This window comes from Epinephelus moara, chromosome 14, assembly GCF_006386435.1.
Source record: "Epinephelus moara isolate mb chromosome 14, YSFRI_EMoa_1.0, whole genome shotgun sequence".
NCBI lineage: Eukaryota > Metazoa > Chordata > Actinopteri > Perciformes > Serranidae > Epinephelus > Epinephelus moara.
In genome coordinates this window covers 29276529-29294612 of record NC_065519.1, presented here as the reverse complement: position 1 = coordinate 29294612, position 18084 = coordinate 29276529, and the positions used below count along the sequence as shown (strand labels likewise).

At 40.3% G+C, this 18084-nt stretch overlaps 1 protein-coding gene across 1 annotated transcript in view; it reads left to right on the top strand.

Moving 5' to 3' along the window:
- The window catches only part of sertad4 (SERTA domain containing 4), a 38292-nt gene extending 27390 nt beyond the window's left edge, over window positions 1-10902 (top strand). Inside the window, exons 2-4 of the mRNA XM_050062436.1 lie at window positions 3672-3844; window positions 5040-5158; window positions 6904-10902. Coding sequence (XP_049918393.1) covers window positions 3691-3844; window positions 5040-5158; window positions 6904-7785 — 1155 coding nt within the window. The 5' untranslated portion in view covers window positions 3672-3690 and the 3' untranslated portion in view covers window positions 7786-10902. The remainder of the gene's footprint in view (window positions 1-3671; window positions 3845-5039; window positions 5159-6903) is intronic.
- Window positions 10903-18084: the final 7182 nt, after the last annotated feature.

Here is an 18084-nt window from a genome sequence, read left to right as displayed (position 1 = left end):
ATAATGATCCGAAAGCGAGGGATTCTGTGGAAAGACTGTTAGGTTATCAATTTCAATTCCATACGTCAGAACTAGATCGAGGGTATGGTTAAAACAATGAGTGGGTTCATGTACACCCTGACTGAAGCCAATGGAGTCTAATAATGAGATAAACGTGGTAGCCAGGGAGTCATTATCAACGTCGACATGAATGATCCGCGCCACTCTGCACAGGCCCTCACCAACCAGTAGCAGTCGCTGTTGCAGCGATAAGAATGTGATCCCTCTCCAGGTTCCCACCTGCAAACACTCAATTGTGTGTGTTAATTTTTTGTCATCAAGACTTGGCAAAAAAAATAAAAATAAAATCCTAAAACGAATACAAGAAAAAAATAATTAAAATATTTTAATATTTGGGATCACGGTCTATGACGAAACATATAAAAAAAATGGTTGACAAATAATGTGAAACTACAATAGCTAACTACAGTTGTGTATGAGATGAACAAGTTAACATGATGAGCAAAAAAAAAACTAATAACATTCCCATAAGCATGATAATATCGGCATGTCATCGGCATATTTCAGTATATTTTCAACATGTTTTAAAATGAAGTATTGGAATCGGCCAACATGCTTTTTCTTATTTCACACAATGAATGAATATTACATACATTGAAAAGCATGTTATTTCATGTCTCCATCTGCTGGTGGGCCATCATGATAACAGCATGCACGCATAATATGTTAATTCCACTACAGAAGAGACTTGACTAAAATTAGGTGGGGAAAAATGTGGATATATCGATATCGGTATCATTTATTGGTTATCAGTTGTTATATATCTGCAAAAAATCAAATGTACCTAATTGTGATTATGGGAAACATTAGCTGGCAAATATCAGCATGTTAGTATTGTAATTATAAGCACATTAGATTTATGGCGTTAGCATTTAGCTCAAAGCTAAGCTGTGCCTCACAGAGCCACTAACAAAGCTGTAGACTCTTAAACAATCTATAGTGCAGTGTCTAAAGTGTACGGTGCAAGTGAATTTAGGGCATGTCCAACCACTTTTGGTTATTAACCAGCACATAATAAACTAAGCTGCATGGGGCAAAGGAGTTGTAATTAGTCCCTTTATCAATTATTGTGTGTGGGTCTGGCGTAACATGAATTTAACCAATCAGAGTGTCATCTATTCCCGCTAAGTGACTAAGCAGCCCAGTGCGCCTGCACCTGGTGCACTGCTATTACATGTTGGACTTGGCAAATTGGAGAGGGGAGTGGTCTCCTGTCACTGTAGCAAATATTGTGAAACATTTAAGCAGCAAAACTAAAAACTGTGGTTATAAACTTTACAGAAGAAACAGAACTAAATGTTTAGCTTCTGAAATAACAAAGTTACACTTCTTCTCGTGTGTAAATGCCCACAGTGTCTCTCTTATAGGGGAGTCTGACAGCAGCTCTGCTCTGATCTCTGCTATGTTCACATTTTGGATAATGGAATACTTTCCTCATTAAATGATTTATTAGTTCACCCTCTTGTAACCCCCATCCCTGTGTGTGTAGCAGAGTGAATGCGTGTAGTGAACCTGCCTATGTAGGCGTGTCTTACTATCTGAATAATGTGCTTTTCAAATAGCAGGAAATATACTGCGCCACTCTGACTTTAGACCAGGTTTTTGTTGGTCAGTGGCACAATCGCTTTCTGCTACCTCAATATAGCAATATACCAACAATACGCCTGACTACACGCCATTTAAAGCCCATGGGCACAAGTAAATTTGCTACATGCACAGCGTGGGTGCTGGCCGTGAAAATGGCAACTGCGTCAGTCTGAAACTAGCAGTGATTGCTGTGCTGCGCTGTACGCTGGGTGTAGGATAGGGTGCATAGTCTTGTTTAATTTTAAGCCCTCCAAAAACCTGCACACATCTGTGTAACAGTGTATCTACTGCTATGTAGCATGACATACGCAAGAGCAGCACATATTCCATTTTACTCTACTGACTCTTGAGCCACTCTTTGTCTGTTCCTTGGGCAGTTAGTCTTGTAAGACCCTATTGCACCCAACACCGCAGCTCCGACAGTCACAAGTGTATGCCAAACCCTCCACCATGATAAAGTGGCAATTCACAGGAGGTCTTGTTCATATAAGGTGGAGCATAACATTCACAGATGGATTGGTGCAGCATTTGCAGTGATACAGGCATTGTACTGCACTGTTGGAGTTGATATTAAAGCATGCTCGCTGAACCCTTAAAAATATAAAATGTAATGCTGTTGCTTGTAATCCATTACTCCCTGGGGCTGGCTAGATAGGTTTGGTAGGAACAGCACCGCCTGAGGTGATGTTTCAGTGGCTTTAGGTGTGTCTGATTAGTCATTTAAAAGCAAACAATAGAAAAGCAGCACACAGAAATAAAACTGTTCATCCAAGCAAAGCAGGGAGCTTATTGAGGCGGACATTTTAATCAGCTACCCAACAGGGGTGAGGCTGAGATGGTGTCGCCTCAGTTTGGTCTGTCAAGCTGGGTTGTGGGCGATGATATCTGTTCATGTGGGCAGGTAGAGGAGGGGCAGGAGAAGCTTTGAGAAGGAAAGGCGGTGACAAGGAGGTCCGGCAGCCAATGCCTCAAACAGCTGGCTTTGCATTCTGCATGAAGGGGAGGAATCAACAGCGAACCAAATGACAGCCATTCACTGTGATCAAAAGAACGATGGAGCTTCTCTTCTCAGATTCAAAGCCTCACAGACAGACTTTAGCTCTCAGGCCCCTTAGTGTCTTCACAGTAGGGCTCTGTTTTCAGATTGAAAAAAAGCGTAGTTGGCGGGCTAGTACTGCTCGCTGCCAAGCAATATGCCCTCCTCATGTTTCTTCTTATCTGCATCACATTCATTTAAAACATAAGGTGATATGGCTTCATATTCTTGTCTGTATTATTTGGAAACTGACAAAAATCAACATGGGTTAAAATCAAAAACACACTGTGTCTGTTTGATACCTTTTGTCAAGTTGTTTGCAGTGTGCACTGGACCTACTGGCACCGTGCACACCTCCTTTGCTTTACAGATTACCATGTTGTTGACACAGCTTCCCAGCGCGATTTGATGTGTGGGATCCATTTCACCGAACAAGCTCGTGTCAAACATCTCACTAACTCTCCTACCAACTAATCAATAGGGAATTCATGGTGTGAGTGGGTGTCATCTCATCATCTGTGTCCCACTTGTAACAGTACCACGCGTATCAGAGTTGCCAGCCATCTGCCAATTTTTTAGTGCTTCACCATTATTGTCGTTGAGATTTGTCATGCAGCTTGCACAGAAGCTGGTTACTCCTCCACGCAACACCGACGTATTTGCCAGTATCATAGACAAACATCTTGTTAACATTTACCACATCATTAGGAGAGCATATGCAGAATGCTTGTTAGATTTATGCAGATAACGTGTGTTAATGTGGTTAAATAGTTTGCAAACTGGTACAGAGAGAACTAATAGTGTTTGAATTATCTTATGGGATAGTGAGAGATGTAATAAATGAAATAAAGGCATTTCAGTTCATCAGTGTATGTCATGTATGATTGCCTCTTGCAATGTTTATTATGGTCAGAATTATAACGTACTGGGGGTTTGAGTAGCTCCGTTGTTTCTTAATTGTACTGATTTTCGTTCTGCTTTTTTCCAGACCTGATTCAAAGAGAGAGATGACCCTAGTTTTGTCCATGAATCCTTTCCTGGACCCAGAGGGAGACCCTCCGCTCTCCACATATCAGCCCATATGGGAATCGGAGCGTTGCACTAAGACCTGCCTGTCGAGCCCTGCCCCACCATGCAGCTCTGAGGAGCAGTTTACACAAGGTACAGACACCAAACACAGATGTTTGTTGATTTATTTAGTCACTTTTGTAAGATGGATTTAAAGTGGAACACCGCCTTAATTATGAATTTCAATATATTATTTCCGTGACCGGGGAAAGTTCAGTCAATATTTGTGATTGTGAGCTACTCTCTCTCAAAGCCAGACACCTGAGAATTCTCAAACTTGTTATGTGGGGATGCTCCATAGACAATGGATGGGAGCCTGATTTTGTGGACCCATAGAATGTGTGTTATCTTTTTTATACCTAAATGAGCTTAATTCTATCGTAATGTTCTTAGTCCTCAAACAGAAAATGTACCCATATGCCTAGAACACTGCCCTGGGTGCTGTCAGTGTCAAGAACAACCTTTACCATTCTTTATCTGGGGAGCAGCTCCAGACTTCACACCCTATGACATCACACATTTGAGTCTTAGCTTTCTAGTTTCTGGATTTGGTAGAGAGTTCATGTTTACTAATATTTTTGGACTGTCTTAGAACATAGGAATACCAGGTATGAATTTAGAAAATTGGCGTAGTTCCTCTTTATGCAGATGGTGGACCACAGATTTGTTTGATAAGGTTTACAGAGGTTTTTGCACCACATCCAGTGGTCCTTCATTTTAAGACCTGGCAATTAGACCCATCTGTCCAAGCCGTCCATCAGTCTATGTCTGTCACAACCCTGCTGTCCTAGTTTTTTAATGTGTACTCCATCAGTCAAAATGTAGGACTTGAGTTTAGTTAAACATGCAGCTCTACTACACTGAGGTTGCAGCAGATGCTAATGATGTAGAGCAATCAACTAATTAACATTAGCAGTATGTGTCCTTGCTTTCATTACACAGTCTGTGTAATTTAAAGATTAATTTAATTACTTTGCTAGTTGAACAGTCATTTCAGTCATCAAGTGAGTTACCAAAGAAAACTGCTCCTCCAGGAATTTGTTCAACTGAAGCTTAACCACGGTGACTGTTAACTGATTTTACTGAAACTAAGTGTTTTCTTCAAAATGTATCCTTAACTAAAAGGTTTTCTTGCTTTCTTTTTTTTTTCAATCAGTTTTTTAAGCAATTGAAACATGTTGAAGCAGTTTAGTTATATTTTAATGTTGTTTTTAAAACACTTTTCACTCATGTTAACACATATCACATATCACATTAAAGTACATGTAAATGTGTGTTCTGTCTGCAGAACCCCCCTGCAGGCGAGTTCCTGATCATGTTTCAGTATCAAGGATTGCATACTTCAAGAGGAAGTTTGTTGATGATGATGATGAGCCCCCCTTTAGCTTCAGGACGTACTGCCAGACTGTAAGTACTGAAACACTTACATTCTTAGATTCACACAGTACACAGTGCATCACAATGCCATATTTCCACTGCATGGTACAACTCGACTCAACCGAAGTGGAATCGTTCATTTTGGTTTTCCATTGGCAAAAGTTGTGGACAGCACCTGGTTGTGCCCAACCAATACTGATTTTAGAGGGGAAAAATTCACAGGTCGATGCAGTGAATTTTTCAGCTGGAATAAAAACAGATCTTTTCAGTGTGGAGTGTGCACTGATTTCACACCAATATGACCATGCAAAGGTACTCAGAAGGCTGCGTTCTTAAACAAATAACTCATTAGCTACAAAAAGGAACATATTAGAGCTGCTCCATTGAGCTAACGGTCCTGTGTGTCGAACGTAAGACAGTAGATATTAGTAAAGCTGTGATAAACATCACAACCCTCTTCACTAAAGTTGCAAAAACAAGTAGTGCCTCCCCTGGTAGCATTCTGCTGTTAGCAGTTTGAGATGAAACTTCAGTTGTATGAGTTTGAGGAGTGAAGAAAGAGTAACAGAGATGTAACTACATGATCATAGTGTATAAAAATACAGTTCTGTGGTGATGTAGACATTTTTTACATCAGACATGTAAGAAGTTATTTTGTTTCTTCATTTTAACTTTTGAGAAAATTATTGTAATTTTAATGTCACTAAGGTTTCCATAATTTTTGTGTTTGTTTGTATCCAAGTCACCCATTGACGTTATGTTAGATAAACAATGGCATTCCTTTAAAGTTTGAAATGTAAACTATGAACGGGCATCAGCAGTATCAAATGTGTTTCGTTGAAACAGAAACAGGTAGTTCAGCACTTTGCAGCCCTGATTTAATGGTTGTTGCACAGAAAGTGTTTCCAGGTAATAATTATGCCTCTTGATGTTTGGTTTAATCTAATATTACCTGCCATCTGTACTATCTGCACTGAAAACAAAATCAAGATAAGTATGTGGTACCAAAGGGAGTTGGGTTAAGCCACACTGAGCTGAACTGTACTATGCAGTGGAAATTTGGCACAAGTGACCTCATTGAAATGCCATGCTCTTTATTAATTGAAGTAGACTGTACTACTGGAAATAAAAAAGGGTACCAAAAAAACCTCTTGGTCAATTGGTGATTGAGATTTTCAGCACTTACCATAAATCTGCATCATCAATACTATAGTGCCACGCAAATATAACAACACTATGCTGTATCGATTTTTTCATTAATATTATTAGTAGAAAAAACAATGAAAACCCTTCACTCTTACACCCAGTGCAGCAACTAATGCTTATTTTCATTCTTGATTAATGTGTTGATTATTTTCTATTATAGTTTATTTTTTATTGATAGTTGTTTGGTCTATAAAATGTCAGAAAGTGATGAAAAATTGCAATTAGTGTTTCTCAAAGACCAAGATGATGGTCTCAAATGTCTTCTTTCACTCACAATGCAAAAGTATTTAGTTTTCTGTCACAGATGAGTCAAGAAACCAGAAAATACTCACATTTAAGAAGCTGCAATGAGAGAATTTTTACTTTTTTTTTTCCTTAAAAAATTACTCAAAACGATAAATCGATGGGTTGGATTAATAGTTGACAGCAAATCGATTAATCATTGCAGCTCTACTTAAACAAGTGATTAAATATTGGTTATGCAATGCAATCTCATTGAATCTGGATCTCTGGCTTTTTAAACCAACTGAGCAGCTTACACAGATCTAATGGGATCTAATGTCCTTCAGGTTGCACCCGTGTTGGAGGAGCGCGCCCATGTGCTGCGCCTCTCCCTGGAGAAGATGCGGTTCATTGACGACCCTGAAGCCTTCCTCCGACGCTCCGTTCTTGTCAACAACCTCCTCCGGCGCCTGCGAGCTGAGATTCTGCTTCAGAGCACTGACTGGTGCTTCCCACCCAGCCCTGCATTTACCACTGGCCCCTGTGTCCCGGCACCCAGCACTAACCCTGCTCACCAGGCACTCCATGGAGCAGTACCCACCAGAATCTGCTTAGCACCCCAAGCTGGACCGCCCCTTCGTAAGCGCTTCCGAATGGTCCGTGGTGGACAGGGGGATCTGCGCCCTGACTGTGCCCAGACATGCTGTTGCATCTACGCAGCAGCGGCCGCTGCAGGACACTACCTCCACCTCCCGTTCTCCATGTACGACGCAGCACTCTCAACCTGCCCGTCCACACCACACTCCTCCTCTTTTTTTCAGCTAGCTAGCCATAGTAAGTTAGGGCTGACAGTGGCCAGAGAAGAGCATGATGATGAGGATGAAGATGTTGATGAGGAGGAGGAAAATGAAGAGGAGGAAGAGAGGGAAGAGGAAGAGGAAGAAGAAGAGGATGATAGAAGAGAAGCTGGGCCTTCCCTTGATGTTGTTAAAGACAAGTCAAGCCAGAAAAGTAGGACTAGGACCTTGCTGGGTCACGCACACACAAGGACAGAGGAGGACAGCTGCATGACAGATAGGGTAGAAGAGGAGGAGGAGGGAGAGCAGGAAGAGGAAGAGGAGGAGGAGGAAGAGGGGCAGGTTGTGAGACCTTGTCATTGGGACTCTACTGCCACAGAAAGGGAGCTCCACAAGGTGAGCTTTTGGCACCGCAGGGCTCATAGACAATGATTGTGCTTTCTGAGAAGTTACTTCCATTCTACGTGTGTTAGAATGAAAACGTAATGATGACGACAACTGTCATCAGTTGAAGATTATTTCTCCTCATAGCAGATGAAGGTGTGAGCTACCTACACTATAATAATGCCAAGTCAGCTTTATTTTAATGGTATAATATACTCAAGGTTCGCACTCAGACTCCAACTCTATTGCTAATGTTATGGTCACATGAAAAAAAATACACAGGCAGTTCTTGGCCACTGTTGGCACTGGAAAACATTTCTCAAAGAATTATGTAGGCTAAGGTCACATATGGTGGGATCTTAAATCCCAAAAGTGAAGTGAAGGGTCTCCAAGACCATTTTCAAGCCCCACAGCACAAAACTAAAAGGTCTCAAGTGGGGCTTTGCATCGGTGCACCGGTCTCGTTTCAGGACCCTAAACAAGCCTATGAAATGAAGGGTTGTGGATTTTGGAGTGCGTGCTTCTGTGCGTGTATGTGCGTGTGTGTTTGCAAGATAAGATGTAGCATTTTAAAACTTGATTTCAAGCTGTTGTTTTTATGAAACATGGGTTACGCATTATTATGTGTGCCTGTCGATTGTGACGCTGTCTCAGGCAATGGCGAGCGACTGTGCTGCAGTGGCGGCACCACATGTATTCTTCAAATGATTCTAAGAGACAACAATCATAAACATTGGAAATGTTAAATCACAAGTTCAAGTGCCTTAGTGTTTTTATAGATACATGTATATTGTGTGTTAATGTAATTGTTCTTGTTACTAAGTATCTTGCATTCCAAGTGACTGCGTTTGACAAAAACAGGACACAGGCATGTAGTTAAATGCAGGGATTCTTTTCAAATGTCTATGAAAGTTCAAAGCAAACTCAATTTCCACACCCAAAATATGTTCTGTTTGTTTTTACTTCATAAATGCATGTTTTCTAGCACTCCCTGTCTTGACAATGCACAAACTTAAAGCCAACTTTCAAGGACAGTTGCCTTGAAAAGTGAATTGTTTTCAAAACCTCTGTTACGTTAGTTAGAATCAACCAGAGAAGGCTTGTTACGGTTTGGCTGGTCTGTCCACTGATGAGGCTTCACCACAAAGAAAGGTGAAGTCTATCTGTAGCATCACACAATCAAAACGGTCCTTTCTCCACATTCGTCACAGATCTACATGTGTAGCACACACAGCAGGACAGGTCAGACTGATAAAGGCTATTCAGTGGGTTTTCAGATAGCTCAATTTGGAAATAAAAGGAATAATTTGCCATTTTAGGAAATATACTTGAAAATATACGCTGTTTTCCGCGAGTAAGATGAGAAGATCGATACCAAAGTTAGCAAAATCTGTTTCCCAGCACCTCTAAAGCTCACTTATTAATATTTTATAACTGTGGTTTTACAGAGGTAAAACCACAGTTATATATATCTATAAATATATTATAAAAAAGTATTAATTAACTCCCTGGTGTCACCACTGGTTGCTTAGCAACTATGGGTGTAACTATACATTGATCTGGTTTGATATATTGATTCAGTGATCATCAGTCCAATATTATCGATGCAGAGTGAAAAAAAATTGTACATATCGCCATCTTTAAAATATGTCTTTATTTTGAAATTGTCACCATTTTCATCCAAGCGCACCTTTCTTAACACTCAAACAGTGCTAGCAGCAGGCAGATCAGTGTAAACAGCCAAGAAAAACACAATGATGGTATTTACTGATATTGTCTCATATCCATCACAGGCCCCTGAATTGAACCAAGAAATAGTCAAGACAGGTATGACTTTATTTACCCAAAGGGTATGCACAGAAAAATGTGTCTCACCCGGCGAATTTGAATTGCTCAACTTCAGTAATTGCATTGAAAAAATGAATCTGAAGAACAATGTTTGAAATTGTTTTTTTTTACTTTGTAACTGAATTCCAGTTAACTTGAAACTGGATGTAATATTATGAAATTGAATTCAGTTGATCTAAAAACTATTTGATCCTCCTTTGAAAATTCTACTCTCTCAATACTCTCACATTCAGTCTTGCTGTCTCAGAGAAAAATTACTTTATTTGAGTTTTGCAGCTGATCTGTTATCATGGTAACATTTTGGCTTGAGTGGGCTGGAATGTGTCATTTTTACACTTCGGGTGTTGCTCAGATTAATCAAGCAAGATAAAATGTGTTAATTGAGCTTTAGAGGTGCTGGAAGGCTCCTTTCTTTACCTTTAGGCTAGCTGTGTCTACCTGTTTCCACTCTTTATGCTAAGCTAAAGAAACTGGTTGTGATATTGATATCTTCTCATCTAACTCTCGACAACAAAGGGAATGTTCTCCCTATGGCAGTATGACCTGCCCCGTTGTTGGCGCCCAGAATCAAGCATAAATGACAGAGCAAACTCACAGTGATTGAAGGACATTGTCAGCTTATTAAGGTATAAATTGGTGACGTCATTTCAAAATAAAATAGATAAAATAGACCCATGTGATATATTTCTACAACATATATACAGATATGCTGCAACAGTACATTTTCTACTTGACTTGAAGAAACTAGGGGAGGACAGATACATTACAAAACCAGATCTAATCTACGAGTACAAACCTTTGTCATGATGGCATGATCAGCTGTTTCTTTGTTGGTGTTTCTCATTTGGCGCCTCTGAAGATTAGGCTCTTCACACGGATGACAAACCCAAACCAAAGTTGTTGAAAACTGTAAAGATTATATCAGTCAGTAGTGTTTTTCTTTGGTGTGACATACCTGAAGGTACAAGAATTGGATGGTCTCAGTCGGTCTGTTAGGTGGAATTATTCCTGCCTCGCCACTTTTGTTTTGGATGCACAAAATAACAGTTTGCATCCCTAAGACTGTTTTGGCATCAGTGAGTGACACATCTACAGTTAGACAAGTTGAGTACCAGCCTATTTCACTTCATTTCTCTGAACCCTCAACGACAAAACCCAGTGATTATTGGTGGTATTTTTTAAAGATGAAAAAATTGGACAAAGCAGTGTTTGTTTCCGAGAAGAAAACATGTAACTGCGTTGTCTGTTATTAAAAAACAAAAGAGCAGGTCTGCTCTAATTATTTTATGTGATGTTCTGTGACAAGTGTAAAGATCAGTAAAAGAAATGTTAAAAAAAATCTTGCTTCCTCCTTTATTCCTTTACATTACAGCACGTCACTGCAGTTCACATGACATACAGTATGTGCGTGTGAACGCCTGCTTAGTGAATTGCTTCCCCTTTCTGTCTGCTGTTCAGTGGAGTGTGGCACCACAGCTTATTGCACTCGCCAAAATGTCTCTCAGGTGTCACTTTGCCGCTCAATTCTTGTTAATCTTTTTGACATGACGCTCAGAGCAGTCACCTCCACACTCCTCCCTGCACTCCCTGTCATATCTATTGTCCCCGCAATACTCGTTGTAGCATAAAACACACACACACACTTCTGTCTGTATCCTTTACAACCTGGAGATAAGACAGAGACAATTAAAATACTCTTCCTCACTTCCTGATTATTGTGAGTGTTAAAGCTATGCTGCGAACTGGTATAATGCTGTGTGTGCATCCACTGTACTGCCATCCACTGACATTACTGTGCTTTAAGTTAAACGTGCCTTTGATCCAGTAATAGTGCTCACCACATGCATGCTAATTACTGGATTATTTCTAATACTGTGCAGGTTTTCTTTGACATTGCTCTGGATTGCTTGAAAGCAGCTAAGCTATTGTGGTGCATACTGTACAGTGTGTGTGTGTGTGTGTGTGTGAGTGAGTGTGTGTGTCGGTAGGATGCAACAGTGGGGAGGTTAAATCACGGGTCTGAACATCTTGACAGCTCTGTTGCGAGGTGAGGATGGCAGATCATGTTTCACGACACTTCTGCCACAGGGGTGTGTGTATCCTGCTGCTCAGCCTGCCCCCACCTCTCCCTGTTGCTACTTCACATTCCTCACTATCACTGTCTCGCATTGCACTGCACTTGCCATCACTGGACTGACTGCTTTACAATAGAAATGCAAAAACAACATACACAATGGCAATTTTCTTCCAGTCAGCTTAGGTGCTTATATAAAACCATACAGAGGTGCAAATTTAAAGGACTCATTTAAATGAATATGTGAACGCACTATTAGTTTATGGTAGTATTACACTAGTGGTTTTCAGCCTTTGTTATCACGGCACCTTCAGGATGTTGAAACGTCGTGATGGTGACAATTAACGTAAATTTTACCAATCCCTGTGTATTCTTTGCAACCTTGCAAATTCGTCCAATCACCGCAACTTTTCCACAAACTTGAATCCAATCATCCCAATCATCACAGTTTCCAGTGAATTTCATCAATCAGCGGCCCCCCGCATAACTAACTCACTTCCTTGTCTGTGATTGTGAAGATGCCGATGTCCGTCTCACATTTACCAACAAGAATTACTGCTAAACACCATGCAAGACAAATCCCTGATGTTCTGCATCTAGAGGGGGAACAAACACAAACAACATCAACTGACAAACACTTTTCTGGCGTGTGAACAACAGATGAGACCAATCATCATGACAGAGGCTGTTGTATCGAGATCCATCGCACATGCTGAAAGAATCAAGGTGAGTTAGATCAAATATGCATGGTTAGCGCTAACATTGGTGTAAAAATGTCAAACTCAAAACAGTGTGCTTACAGAAACAGTTATTTTCACTGGAACTAGTTGCCCAACTATTGCAATTTTCACTCACTCATGCAATTTCATAGAAAAAAAAGCCTGAAAACATTGCAACACTTAACACTTCAAGTGTTTTTTAAGTGCCCTCTTCATCAACCACATCGCCTGTCCTGTTCCAAATGGAGGTTTGCTGAATATATAAAAGTGGATATTGTACCAATAACTTTTTAATTAACCTAGATGTAAATACTGTAAGGCTTCAAAAAAGTTGTCAGCACATTGCAATTGTATCCAATTTGAGTCATGTTTGACAAAATGCTTCAATGTTAACATTTGAAATAAGTTAATTCCGCTCCTCCAGACTGAATATGGAGTTTTGGATTCACATCCGCTGCTATTTCTCAGTGGGGTTTTTTTCTTATGTCTCCCCTTTACATCCTACTACTATTGGGACTTAAAGTGGCCTATGCTTTTTCCCCAATTTGAACAATTGGAACAGCCACAAACGATGTGTAAATCAAAGGCATTTGTACAGTGTTGGTAGTCTTTGCTTCTAGTTGCCTGCCCTCCATCTACGTCAGTGGCGGCTGCTGGTCTTTTAAAGAGGGGAAGCTCACTTTACATCATAAAATTTGTCATATTGTAGCGAGGCAGTAACTTATAAAAGGAACATTTAATTGAAGCCGTTTTTCAACCACACTCATGCCATAGAACCACAGCAAAACACACCTCAAAGATTTTCAGATGGGTTTAAACACCTGAACTGTACTGTACAAACGGTGAAAATGAGCTATATCGCTTATGGAAATAAGGAACTCCGGACAGCACTCTGTCAGAAGACTCCACTCGCAAATATCCGCATGGGGCTGAGCTCGAGATGCGAAGCGCTGTCAATCACAACGGGGTTCAGCCTCTTAGACAATTCTTCCAATCATCATGCATACACCAAGCGTCCTCTCCCGCCTACCACTCCATTAGGTCCCAGAGAAGCTGAGCCTCCCTGGAAGTTACGATTTTGTCGCATTTATCCAATGCCCGTCTCACTTTGCTGCATGAACAAAACGCAATGCTTGGAGGCTCTGCGTCCACCGAGCTGACACGAGAATGTATGACAGGGAGGTCGCATTTGAAAACTGGTGATAAACAGCTGACGTTTGAACATCATAGTCAGGATGTGAAATGCATCCTAGCGCACGTTTAAAGCAATATAAGTTCTTATTTCAATGTAAATTCAATAGTGCATGTTTGACGATTTCTTCTTTGAAATTTTAGGGGAAGTTCAGCCTCCCTTGTTGTCTCAGAGAAATCGCCCTGGTCTAGACAGCACACCGATGTATGACATAATTTGCAAAGAAGCTATTACTCTTAATAAATGCCGTTAGTGCCACCGCAAACCTGCACCCCAGTGTGGAAAAAGGGAGGGGGGGTTTAAATCACAATGTCGAGCTCAGTGGTCAATAACTGACAGTCATCAGTGATTGACAATGCTATCATACATCGGCCCAACCTCATTCATTAGTGTTTGCTATCTGTTATCTACTATCAACCATTTATCTGTTACAGTTTTGACAATGGAGGCATTAGGCTTCCCTGCTCACTAGTTTTCACACATTCTCAACTTGTAAGCTGACTTATGTGGATTTTTTTCTAATTAATTAATTTTCACAATGTCATTTTTTCAAATTAGTTGAGGTACTCCGTAATCTTTCCATGTCTCCCCTGACAACTGTAGAGGTACTCCTGGGGTACCAGTACACCTGGTTGGGAATCATTGCACTACACACCAGCACATAATCACCATTACCATTAACTATAATACATATTATTTAGTGAATACTGTACTGTACTGTACTGTATGCATGTCTGCATACATAATACAATGCTCTTTCTCTCTCTCTGTCCCTTCACCCCTTCTCCCCCCCGTGCCTAAGGCAAAGATGGGGACTTGCCAAATACCACACACACACACACACACACACACACACACACACACACACACACACACACAAATCACCGGGCGAGTGCTGAGGAGAGGGGAGCTGTCATTTGTCAACAAGGAACTTTGGCAGCTCACCGTTGCCATGGGAACTGTCTGTTGCTGAGGACTGGTTTTGCATCACAAGGTCCTCGAATTGGCTCCAAAGCCTCGGAGGTCCCACCCCTCCTCCAACCGCCTCACCTCCATCTCTCACAGCTATCAAACATATTTTTCTTAATAAACAGCATTTTCTTTTCTGTCTTGCCTGTTTTTCTCCATGATCTGCTCTTTCACCTCAGAGATAGATAGATAGATAGATAGATAGATAGATAGATAGATAGATAGATAGATTTTAAATTCTCTCAGATTTTTAGTTGCTTTGGTGATGATCACAGCTTTCAAGAGCCCAAGGTGACATCTGAAAAATATTCCATTTAAAATGATATAAACCAAGAAAAGCAGCATCCCTTCACACTTGAGAAGCAGGAGCAAGAAAATGTTTGGCGTTGTTAATAGTTGCCAATTAGTTTTCTGTCAATCGACTAATTGACTAATGGACCAATTGTTTCAGCTCTAAAGTTGAGCACAAGCACTGTAGTGTCCACCAAAAGTAAAATCCAGGGGCTGGATCACACCTCCAATATCAATATTGCCAATACTAATTTTTGAGATACTAGAATCAATACCAAAATAAAAAAAAATAGCTATTTTTCTTCTATGCTGCTGTTGTGTACATGCACACAGAGATCACATCATTCATTCAGAGAACTCACGCAATCAACAAGTGTTACTTACTATTAAAAACTGGAAACGCCTCATGTTTGCCAAATTGTTCTGCGGTAATGAAAATGTATTCAGAGGCCTGTTAATGAGAAACCTCATAAATCATTACAAATGGTTTTGCAGTATTGCACATTAACAGCTTTCAATGTCATAACACTGCAGTATCAATGGTCCTGGTCCTGGTTTTACTTGGTGTCAGATCTAAACCATACCAATAGCATCTTCATTAATATTTGGTTCTTTTACATCCTCAGAATCTTTAGGCTGTTCTCATGCACAGTTTGTACATTTTCCCAGGAGAAGGATTGGCACCGAAATTGGTACACATCCCACGTAATCATGAACCAGTAATTCCTGCATGACACGCGTATTTAGGAAGGCTGCGATCATGAGAACAATGTGCTGAAGGGAGTAAAGAAGGAAACAGTTCTGAGCAGTCCCAGTAAGGAGGCAGGTTGGGGTTGTGGATGGGTTACAAAACACAGGACTTCCCCCTGGGATATTCTGGAGGAGATCAGTGCTCGGAACCATGTGATTTTTGGATCTTTTTTTTTTTTTTTTCTCAGTAACTTCATGTAAATAACATAACTTTATGTTAAGTATCTAACATCATTCATGGAATGCTAATTCGTAGGATACCATATGAACTGCTATGTAAGGATACATTGTCATATGACTATGAAAAGTACTGCACCAGAATTTGTACATTTTTCACGTGATCACGTGACCAATGCACTTACAGAAGTCATATAAGGAGTGAAGGTCTGCATAGGTAGGCAAGTTGGGGTGGTAGATGGGTCAAATAAACACAGGACTTTCCCCCAGCAGACCGGTGTTTGTGTCCCATGTAAAACAAAGTAAACTTTAAGTAATTTTAAGGTATGTTGTCAGGTCATTTCATTGTCTTATTACATTAAGTACATAACTTAATGTCAAGTTCGTTCAGTGACAACGCCCCACCATGTTTGTTTTCCTAAACCTAACCTACAAAACTTCACTTTCCTAACTGTAACCTATGTAACTTAAGGTTTAGTTTATAATTTTACATTAAGTACGTAACTTGACAATGCCCAACTATGATTCTTTTTCTAAACCTAACCTACATAACTTCACTTTCCTAAACGTAACCGATGTAACTTTTTGTTAAAGGGATAGTGCACCCAAAAATGAAAATTCAGCCATTATCTACTCACCCATATGCCGATGGAGGCTCAGGTGAAGTTTTAGAGTCCTCACAACACTTCCGGAGATCCAAGGGGAGAGGGGGTAGCAACACAATTCCACCTAATGGAGGCTTACGGTGCCCCAGATTCAAATGTCCAAAAACACATAATTGAAACCACAAAATATCTCCATACTGCTCGTCCGTAGTGATCCAAGTGTCCTGAAGCCCCGACATAAAAAGTTGTTTGGAAAAACATCATTTGAACTCTGTTTTTAGCCTCATTGTAGCCTGTAGCTCTAACTGCCTCTCTGGGCACCGTGATCATGTTGTAGCCTTACATTAAGTACATTGCATGATGGCATTTTGCCATAATTTTTTTGCTTAACCTTACCTACATAATCTCACTTTCCTAAACATAACTCATGTAAATATTTCAGATCTCCAGGAACAAGCTCTTCTGTGGATGACCTCTGGGGAGTGAAGATAAGAGACAAGTACATGCCCTGTTATTGGAATTAAAAGCCAAACAACTGCAATCATTAGAAAACTGACGATCCTAGGCAATATCACAGAGATCAGATTAAAGATCAGATGGTATCAGAGAGGATTTGATACATACAACCACAATGCGCAGTAGTGTTAAACAACAAGCACTACAGCGATGATTTGCCCTCTGCAAGTGCTTACAGATTATTATGCCTGAGTTTTCATCCATGTCACTGCAGCTCAAGCCCAACAAGTCGATCCCCATAGGATCAATTTGATTCAGCTTACATAACAACCACAGCTCTCTGGCTCTTGTTGATGTTTCTGGGTCTCTCCCTCCAGCATAATGCGCCTGTATTTTCAATGCAGAAAGAAAATGTTGGTATTTGATAAACACTTGCAATGTGGAGGATGTCCTCAATCCTTAACTGTGAAGCACACTCCTTTTCCCCACCGGTGAATCTTTCACAGGACCAAGACAAAGTTGTGTATGAATTGTGACTGGAGATGAAAGTGATGCATGCTGTTTGCTTTGACACCTGAATTTGAAGATTTTTGGTGTCTTCAACTAAAAACTGGATTGATAAATACAGTAAGTTGTCTTACTTGTCATACTATGCATTTTGCTGTTCATAGCACAGAATAAGCATAAGACGGGACTGTGTACAGCTCAAACCACTGTGCTTACTGTCTTAGATTTAGATTTAATGCCTTAAAAATAAAGCACTAGCATTTAATCTTTAACAACAGATTACTTTGGTAGCTGGTTGTTCCCCATGTTCAACCTGATGAGCAAATATATTTCAGACACTTCTGTTTTGAGGGAATAATATGTGTAATTGAATCTGATTGGCAAGAGAGATGTGCTTCAACGAAGTCTGTACTTCATTCAGTATCTTTTACCAATTTGACTTTGATTAAACCTCAAGGAGTGACAAATTGCAACTGTCTAAACGTGACAACCTTTCAGTTTTTTCATTGTTAAAAACCTTTCTTCCATTTCAAAGATTGCCTTTTGTTAAAGGCTAGAGCACACGCAGTACTGTAGGCATACATTAACAGTAAAAAGCTGCATTAAACAATGTTTTTGCATTACAATAGATCAAAAGACCCTGTGCAATGTGGAGGGAGTTGCTGGTTGGTCTGACAAACCCGCAAGGAATTATCACAACTTTGCAGTGCCCCTCTGCTCTATGAGAAATTTTAGCTTCTTTTAGCTCATTGTTTTGGT